This window comes from Myxine glutinosa, unplaced genomic scaffold (assembly GCF_964187855.1).
Source record: "Myxine glutinosa unplaced genomic scaffold, kmMyxGlut1.1 SCAFFOLD_1727, whole genome shotgun sequence".
NCBI classification, from domain to species: Eukaryota; Metazoa; Chordata; class Myxini; order Myxiniformes; family Myxinidae; genus Myxine; species Myxine glutinosa.
Genome location: NW_027617822.1, coordinates 75,135 through 84,863, shown reverse-complemented (window position 1 = coordinate 84,863; position 9,729 = coordinate 75,135). Strand labels below are relative to the sequence as shown.

At 42.5% G+C, this 9,729-nt stretch overlaps 1 protein-coding gene across 1 annotated transcript in view; it reads left to right on the top strand.

Moving 5' to 3' along the window:
- Positions 1 to 931: 931 nt before the first annotated feature.
- The window catches only part of SMC3 (structural maintenance of chromosomes 3), a 33,900-nt gene continuing 25,102 nt past the window's right edge, over positions 932 to 9,729 (top strand). Inside the window, exons 1-7 of the mRNA XM_078769228.1 lie at positions 932 to 1,142; positions 2,653 to 2,756; positions 4,085 to 4,184; positions 4,920 to 5,080; positions 6,140 to 6,281; positions 8,027 to 8,177; positions 8,283 to 8,435. Coding sequence (XP_078625354.1) covers positions 2,656 to 2,756; positions 4,085 to 4,184; positions 4,920 to 5,080; positions 6,140 to 6,281; positions 8,027 to 8,177; positions 8,283 to 8,435 — 808 coding nt within the window. The 5' untranslated portion in view covers positions 932 to 1,142; positions 2,653 to 2,655. The remainder of the gene's footprint in view (positions 1,143 to 2,652; positions 2,757 to 4,084; positions 4,185 to 4,919; positions 5,081 to 6,139; positions 6,282 to 8,026; positions 8,178 to 8,282; positions 8,436 to 9,729) is intronic.

Below are 9,729 nucleotides of genomic sequence, written 5' to 3'. Positions count from 1 at the left end.
TGGCGCTCCGCCCCCTTTTCGGGCCTCACCTCATGGGTTTCTGGGCTGGTTTGAGCGGAAGCCCAGCGAGGTTGCGAACGCTGCTGACAAAGGCGCGTAACAAATTGGGAAGGGCCATGGGGCACAGACTGGAGCGCGCTTATGGCATCGCTTGGAAGGGAGGCTGCCAAAATGAACGGAAGGGCCTACTCTTATTTGATTGATGCAACGCAGATGCAACTATTGGAAAATGGCCTTATCTAAACACAGACTATGAAATAACTGACGTCCTATGGTGACCTATGTGTTGCTTGTGGCCTATCTATGGGGTGCTACCTTTAACCTTTAATGATGTTATATTTATTTACAAGTGTGGGTTCTCAAAACAGCAACAATATACCCTAACCGAAGGTGCACCTCCTCTTGCAGAATTTTTAATTATAATTATGACGTCATATGTCACATAATACGGGTGCCATCTTGGGAAAAAACGAAAAACTTTGCACCTCTATATATCTCCGAAAGTGCTGCATAGAAAAAAAATTGAGACAAGGCGCATTGTAAGGAACTCAACATGAGGAATAATGTATGTTAATGAAGAAAAAAAAAAAAGAAAAAAAAAAAGGGTTTTTTAATGAAGACATCATAATGCGACAAGTACAAAACTTCGTCCGATCAAGATGTCATCTGTGGATAAATGGGTGGAGAAAAAAAAATATGATGACTTCATCGGTCACATGGTTCGGCCACGATGTTTGTTTTAACACAAAAGCCTTAAAATCACTAAAAACATGTCTTGGCGAGGGTCTGCAATCTTTGGTTGCTTTTTCTTGTTTTTAATATTTTTTTGCATCTGCTTTTCTATATTCACTGATTTATGCACTCTCCCGCTTTCCAAAAAAATAAATAATACTTTCTTTTTCTCCCAATACCTGGGATCCTCCCTCAGATTGACCCAGGCGACACAGGAACGTACGGACTTGTACGCAAAACAGGGCCGTGGTAGCCAGTTCACTACCAAAGAGGAGCGAGATAAGTGGATCAAGAAGGAGTTGAAGTCCCTCGACCTTGCGGTCAGTGACAAGAAGAGACAGATCGCTAGTATAAAGAAAGATTTGGAGGAGTCGGAGGCAAACAAGGAGCGTAGTTTGGAGCAATCCAGTGTAAGTATTACAGCCTCACAACATCACATTATATAATTATATCCTTTATGTTTTTATGCCTCTGCTTACAAAGTTGCCGAAGGCATTGTATTATGTTTTTGCGTTATCCGTGCATCCGTGATAGGTTTTCGTTACCACGATAGCATAAGAATGGCTGAAGGGGTCTAAGTTAAATTTGGTACAAGTATGTATGATGATGTAAAGATTAACTGATTAGATTATGATTTCAAAGATCAGAGGTTATGTTGGGTAGAATCCTGTTACTGTGATATATTGTGAACCAGTGATGGGATTTTGACCAAACTTGATACAAGTATATATTATTATGCAAAGATGAAGCGATTAGATTTTAGCATCAAGCGGTCATGTCAGATGATGTTATTGAGGTAGGAATTTGAACTAAAGTAAGTACATGTACCACGATACATATGTACAGATAAGGTATTGAGGTCAAATCAAATGGTCTGAGGTTTTCAGTCTATAGAGTAAGCAAATACTTAATGTGGGCAGAGGCATATCGGTCAACGTCGCGATGTCGAATCATGTCCAGTTTTTTTTACTGAAATACAAGACCTATCACTTCGCTGACGAAAATACCAATCTTAGAGATAGATTTACGTATGCATGTGAGAGGAATTTTTGAGGTCATGTGCATCCTCCGCTCCATGGAGCACCAAGTCACATCAGTCTGCCACCCCTCGCTTATGGCAAATACAGTGGTGCAGAGGAAGAGGGAAATTCTACCATTTTTGTTTACATAATAAATAGATGGTATAGTTTTTTGACCGACAGGTTTTAAGAGCAAATAAATAAAAATTAACTTTCACCCATTAAAAATCATGCGAATAAATTATTGAAATATCAGCTGCTTTTTTGTTCGTATCCTTTTCTCACCTGTATTGCAAGGAGAGTGATCTGCTTTGTGATGCTTTATAAGGCGGTTTATAATCAGAAATACTGTTTGATAGTGCGATATATCACTGTTGTATGAATAAAATGGAAATTTGGAAATAATTATTTTTTCGGTGTTGAATATTGCAAGTCGTTGCTTTCTGAATATAATCGATATGAGAAACGGGATTGACTGACACTCGGCAATATTATAAGTAAAGAAGAAGATGGAAGAAGAGTTGTTGTTTTTTTTAGTGTAAATTTAAACCGGCCCATCTATCCCCCACCTTACTAAACTATATCGCACTGTTTACAGATTGCCTAGTATCTGATTGATGGCAAAATATGGCGATCAGAATTGATGGCGAGCATATGTACGGTGTATAAATCCCCTTGTGGACAATTGTTGATGGACGGACGCACACAGTCACACCGAGACTGAGCTCCTTTTATATTGCAGTTTCAGTCCATTTAATGTTAAGAAATTGCAATGGGATGTGTACTTGAAGGAGACATTTTTATCTACAATTGCAATAGTTCGTACACCCTGCCTGCTAAGGCAAAAGCATTTTTTTGCAAAATCGATTGTTCTCTACCTTCGTCATGTGTTCCTCTGCAGAAAATGGAGCAGGATTTAAATGATATGAAGACGAGGATTGAGGAGTTGGAAAAGAAGTACGTGGAGGTGAAGAACAAGAGGGACGAACTGCAAAGTGAAAGAAAGTGAGTGAGAAACTATAAACTACATTCTCTGTGGAATGCAACAATTTTTTTATTTATTATTATTTATGCTGAAGGCTCTAGTCACGGACTATATAGTCCTCAACGAGGCCAGGCCTTAAATAAAAGGGCTGCATTGATAGAGAAAAGTGAAGAAAGAGAGAATAGTCTAAGAGTTTCTGAGGAAGTAAAAAATCTGCTTTTTGAAAAGGGGAAGGTCGTGTTTGGAAAAACATGAGAAGGTAAAGAGTTCCATAGTTTGGCAGTGATGGGGAAGAAACAAACATTACAGGCCACACTTGAGTTGTCAATGGCCACACAATAATCATGCGATGTAGTGGCTTGTCGAGTATTCCGTGGTCTCGCTAATGGCGGAGGTACACAAACAGCAAGTTCTTGGGAGCAGTAACTGAAGAAATATCTGGAGAAAAGATAAAGAGAGCCAATTTTGCTTCATAATTCGAGCTGCTCGAGTTTTGAGGTCAGATTGGGAGAGTTGATAAGTCGGATTACTTTGGATTCAATTCTGTCCAGTAAGTATGTGGAGCTAGAACCTCCCCAGATGTTGGAGCAGTACTCCATTCAAGGCCGAATCAATCCTTTATATAGTTGAAGCAATTGTTCAGAGGAGAAGAATCTTCAACATCTGAACAGGACTCCCAGTTTCTTTGAGACAAACTTAGATATTTGTGTAATGTGTGGATTCCAGGATAAATTTGATGTTAGGGTAATACCTAGTAGGTTTATTGTATCACATCGTGTGATTGTGTAGCTTTCATAGGAGAATTGTGTTGTTCATTGGGCAAACTGAGACAGAAGTCTGTACCTAATTCCGGAAGTACTATATTATGAAGCAGCACCGTTATGCCTTGCCTCTCATCTTGTGCCTGGATCTGTCCGTGCCGAGATGAGACTTTTACGCACAGGAGCTTGCTGTCCACATTGCTACGACCAGTAAATAACTACGAGGCAGACATCATTACACTGTCTACTTATTAACATCATTGTCTGATTTCCTTTGTTGGTCTACATGTGAGGCATTGTCAAGTCAACATAACCACATTGGTTACATTGACTGAAGTTGACAATGCCTCACCCTTATGCCTTTGCAGAGAATCTGTCAGTTATGGATGCATTGAGCATGACGTCATGTGAGCAACTTTTAGATTGAGTTGGACTGGCAGGTCGTACCTTTCTGATGTATGTCAGCTTGACCTCACTCACCGTGTGCAGCACTAATTGAAGGATGTGCCAACATGATACAGGCACCATGTCTGTGGAGGCTAAGCATATGTTGTGTTCCTTATTTGTTTTCAATCTTGACTCGCCAGCTTTCTGTGGAGGGAAGAGAATGCCCAACAGGGGTCGTCTGCTGCAAAGCGTGATGATCTAGAAAAGAAGCAGCAGCACCTGCGTGCAGCCACTGGAAAGGTACGTTAGCTTGCACGAGTCTGTTCACCCAGCCATTCCCTTAGGTCAGGTTAGTCTTTTGGATCTGCCACTGATAACATGTAACCCCCCCTCCCCCCCCCCCCCCCCCACCCACCCCCTCTTCCCCCCAGTGCTATCTGCCCCGCATGGTCGGGTTGTCTGCGATTAAACCGACACCCCTCACTGGTTTTGCTAGTTTGGTGGGAGTCTGTGACACCCTGGCAGGATTAAAAACAACGCCTTACAAAGGGCGGATGAGCTCCCTTCAGGAGCCAATGGCCTTCCAGTATGGATATGGTGTCTCCTAAAAAAACACCCAATGGGAGTAGGAAAATTTATTTTGCTGCCGAGCCTAGTTACCCCCTCCTGCACAGTTGTCCTGTGAATAGGCTTCCTTGTTTCAGGACTACATGAAGGTTTTTCCAGTTTTTTTTTTCTCGCTTCTTTTTGTTTTGTAGCCCTTCATATTTAGTAGCTCTCCACCATGTTTAGGGCAAACCTCAATTAAAAAAACAATCAACCCCTCTTTTACTAATTTTTCTTCTGTATATGACCCTTTCTTCCCATTCCTGGTTTCGACCCAATTGCTTACAGCCTTTTATCTATGCGGCTCATCTGCCTTATTTTTCATCATTACAGCCATTTTTCACTCCAGTTATCCAAAATGACCTGCAGACTACGTCTCTGCTGAGCCACATAGTAATGTGAATAATGTGATCTGTTCTATGTTTCCAGGCCATCCTGAATGGAATTGACAGCATCAGCAAAGTATTGGAATACTTTCGTCGTCGAGGTATCAACCAACACGTAATGAGTGGATACCATGGTATCGTCATGAACAACTTTGAGTGTGAGGCTGCCTTCTACACCTGCGTGGAAGTTACTGCTGGAAACAGGTATAATCTATATTTATATATTACCCCCACGCATGTGAAGTGAAAGGCGGGAGTCCTTCTGTCTACAAACGTCTGTTTATGATCGAAGAGCAACTTCATTTCAGTTGAATATTATATTTTGAACACAAATCGGAACGTGAATCGCAAAATAAACAAACCTGTACTTTGCACTGCTTTGGATCTGAATTCGTCCTGACCTCATATGCGCAGAGAGGAGTGACATAATCATTTTACTCTACCTGCCTGTCTGGCAAGGATACAGAATTGAAAATCATTCCAAACAGGAAACCAACTGTTTCTAAGGATGTCATTAAGGACACATGCAGCAACAACAACAAACAACAACAGGCATTTTAAGGCCATTTTCCCTGCTAGAGCGGGGGTTAGCCTTGCGGTCCCCATGACAATCTTCTCCATTTTGCCCTATTTTCTGCATCTCCCCTTGTTAACCTCCTTGCCCGCATTTCTTCTTCGACCATCTTTAGCCAAGTCATTCTTTCGTCATCACGACCAATCAAATTTGCTGTTCGCATACTCCGCCCATGACCTTGTTTCTCAAGACTGTGGCGGGGTAAGGTGATCGATAAACTCTTATAGTATCATTATGATTTGATTACCTTCGCAAAAGCGGAAGGTTATGTTTTGATCGCTGTGTATTTATTTGTATGTCTGTGTGTGTGTGTGTATGTTATTCGCATAACTCAAAAAGTATTCAACCGAATTGCATGAAATTTGGTGGGATGATTGGTTATTATACGGGATACATTTGATTAGATTTTGGGAGCAATCGGGTCAAAGGTCAAGGTCAAGGTCACGAAAAGGTCAAAATCGTATTTTTACCATAGCTGCGGCGAAGGTATGCGCTCTACCGAGTGCCCGTTCTAGTTTCTCTTGGCTTTTGTTTTTTATTTCTTGTTTCTCGAAACCTTGTTTTAGAATAATGGCTATTTTAATCCAGCTTTCCTTTAGGAGATGCATATATGTCTGGCTTATCAACTGACTTGAGCAAATGGCTGAAGGATCTTTTGAGAAATTGTGTTTTATAAATGTCTTCACCAGGCTCTTCTATCACATTGTTGACTCTGACGAGGTTAGCACCAAGATCTTGATGGAGTTTAACAAACAGAATCTTCCTGGTGAGGTAACATTTCTGCCGCTGAACAAGTTGGATGTTCGGGACACGATGTATCCCGACAGCATGGTATGCTGCCCCGGTTTTGCCATGCAAAATATTCGGAATACAACTGATTTTTGGGACTTACTACTTTTTCTTCTTCATGTTCATCTTCCTATTCTTCTCCCCTGACAACACAGTCTACCTATCACTTAATTACTTGGGCAAGGTCACCAACCCAACCTCTCCCCTGCTCCACCTCCCCCTCCCCATTCCCCCCCTCCCCACCCACTTCCCCGAAGTTTGTGCTCTTCGCTATTCCTTTGCGGAGCAGGGCTGTGTGGTTACACGTATGAGGTCGCTTGTTAATCAAATAAATGTTAGAGCTACATGGAGTCCTGCAAGTCTGTGATCACATTGAACTGCAAGTCTGTGATTGCCCAAATACTCTCCCCACCCCCTCCTTACTCACCATGACTCAAAATCTACTATCGAACCATGCAATTCCATTGTGCCTGCTCCAACTGGCATGGAATTTGTGGGACTACTTACGAAGGGCATTCAAACAAGCCACAGCAGAGGAGCTAAACTCTGCCCTGCTAGCAGAATATAAAAGTATGAACGCTGCGAGCGCATATACTTCATAAGCAGTGAGAGTTGGCATGAGAATTATGTGGGAAGAACAGGAAGATTGGGTACGGTATTTTTTTGGGTACGGTATACGGTATTTTGACGGGAGGGTTTCAATGGGAAAGTGGAAACCACCTCTCTCATGAAGCACGAGCCTGCTACGCGCTGTAAAGTCACTGCTGACTGTACCTCCTTCAGATCCTGTTCCCGCGTTTTTATTATTATCAATTTTTGTTATTAAAAGTTATTGAAATCGCTCGTATGGGGATGTATTATTTTCCTGCCATTGGACTGTTTAGAGATAGGAAGGCATAAAAGCATCAGATTTCCCATTTTCCAGTACACGGTTTCAAATTCGACCAATAACTGTTCAACTACGGTATATTGGGACCACGGCCCATTGGTACAATGGTGGGGAGAGAAAAGCTTTGTGCACACAATATTATTTCAGTTTTTTTTTTTACCCCCTCTCAAGCTTTGAGCTTTGTTACCTCTATCACTAAAGGTATATGTATGTTGTGCTTTCACATCTGTCTGTCTGTGAACAGGATATCTCAAAAAGTTGTGGATGGATTCAGACGAAATTTGGTGAACAGCTGGACAGAAATTGTGTGACAAGGACGAAATGATTCGATTTTGGTGAAGATCCGAATCTGGATACCAGAAATATTATAGAGATCACCATTGGGAGATAGGGCCAAAAACGATAAATAGCACGATACCTCAAAAAGTTGTGGACAGATTCAAACGAAACTTGGTAGACAGCTGGGTGTGTCTGTGTGACGAGGACAAATTGATTCAATTTTAGTGAAGATCCGAATCTGGATACGAGAATTTTCTTCACCATCGAAAGATGGGGCTAAAACAATAAATAGCATGGTATTTCAAAAAGTTGTGGATGAGTTATGGCAACACTTGGTGGATGAGTTGGTTAAGTGACGAGAACAAGCCGATTAGATTTTGGTTCAGGTCCGAATCCAGATCCGGCCTATCAGTGGGATACAAAACGTAAACTGTTCAGCCTTGCAGAGGTATGCTCACTACCGAGTGCCGTTCTAGTTTTCTTTGAATCTGGTGGTTTCATAAAGAATAATCTCCCCCTTCTTCTTTCTATCATTACTTCTATTTTTTGAGATTCTGCCAATGTGTCACATTGATTAAAAGGCCAAATGTGAGTGACGTTTGTGTGTTCATTCCTAAAGGATGCCATCCCAATGATAAGCAAGATGACTTTTGAGACCTACTTTGCCAAAGCGTTTAAACATGTGTTTGGCAAGACCCTCATCTGTCGCAACATGGACGTCTCCACACAGCTCGCACGTGCATTCAACCTCGATTGCATCACACTTGAAGGTGCCTCCTTTTCATCTTCTCTACCTTTTCTGATTTCTCCTCCATCTGAATTTTGATGTTGAGATCGTACTCAGATAAATGAGATGGATTGTACCTTTTGTGTAGGTGATCAGGTGAGCCACCGCGGCGCTCTTACGGGTGGGTACTATGATGCACGGAAGTCTCGCTTGGAGCTTCAAAAGGAGGCGAAGAAAGCTGAGGCAGAACTCAATGAGTTGGAATCACGACTAAACGACAACCTGCGGCGTAACATTGAAAATATCCTTTCACTCTTGCTTTCTGCCCTTTATTTCTGATTGAGTAATTTGATGGGTTATTCGGTGCTTCTTCATCTATCGGTTGTCTTCATGGTGTTTTTATTTGTCCTTTCCTTTATAAATCGGTGTAGATTAAATATTTTTTACCTTCAAATTGCAATTTACTCATTTTAAATTTTTGGTGTTAAGTTCTGTATAATTTAATATTGTTACGTTTGTGGGGGCAAACAATGAAATACCTTAGGAAAGTTAGAAATGTGTAGTTTAGAATGCTTCGTATGCCGCAAAGAAGCCATCTCGATGTATGCAAGTAGGCCGTCTGTCCGGTTAAGAGCATTTGCATGTCACCATAAGGGACATGGCTTTGTGCTAATTAATTCTCGGACTTAAAGATTAATTCCCCAGTGTGTAATTTTCCTCCTGTGGTCTTCCCTTCGGTTTTATTACATTCGGCCAGCTCGGAAATTGAGGGCTCAGTAAAACAATGATAGCACTGTAATGGGACTCATGCGCTCACAATACCGCCAGGGCCGACAAACAGAATTTACCGATCGGCAAGGGGACGACGTCATCCGACCATTCCCAAACAAAAACTATACTCCGCCCCCCCGGCGACTCGTGGCGAGGAGGCCACGCCCCGGCCTTCGTGATTGGTGGAGGCACGATGGGATGATTGAGTAGCGCTCAGTGATTGGACAGTGTGGCATCAGGTGTCGAACATTCGAGAGCTGGGGAAGGAAAAAGACGCCGTCTCGCTCTCTCTCTGTCTGTCTCTCTGTCTGTCTCTGTCTGTCTGTGTCTCTCTGTCTGTGTCTCTCTGTCTGTGTCTCTGTCTCTCTCTGTCTGTCTCTCTGTCTGTCTCTCTCTGTCTGTCTCTCTCTGTCTGTCTCTCTCTGTCTGTCTCTCTGTCTCTCTGTCTCTCTCTCTCTCTCTCTCTCTCTCTCTCTCTCTCTCTCTCTCTCTCTGTCTCTGTCTCTGTCTCTGTCTCTGTCTCTCCCTCTCTCTCTCTCTCGGCAGTTGTTGGAGTCGGTCGCTTTTTCTCTTTGTTCTGGCTTGTTCGCGGGCAGTGGCGCATCTTTGGCTCATGTGCGCCTGTGCAGTGTGCAAAGAGACTGAACAAGAGAGGTTCAGGACAGTCGGCATCGCAAGAAGTACCTCACGTTGGGACATTGAGTAGCGCGACTCTGCGCCATTTCGTGCACGTGGTGGTTTGGAGGCAACGAATGACCAGCAGCAAGCCTTACCAGCCATTTGGGGACGCAAAGCTGAGTGCCGGCTGATTACCAAATAATTTA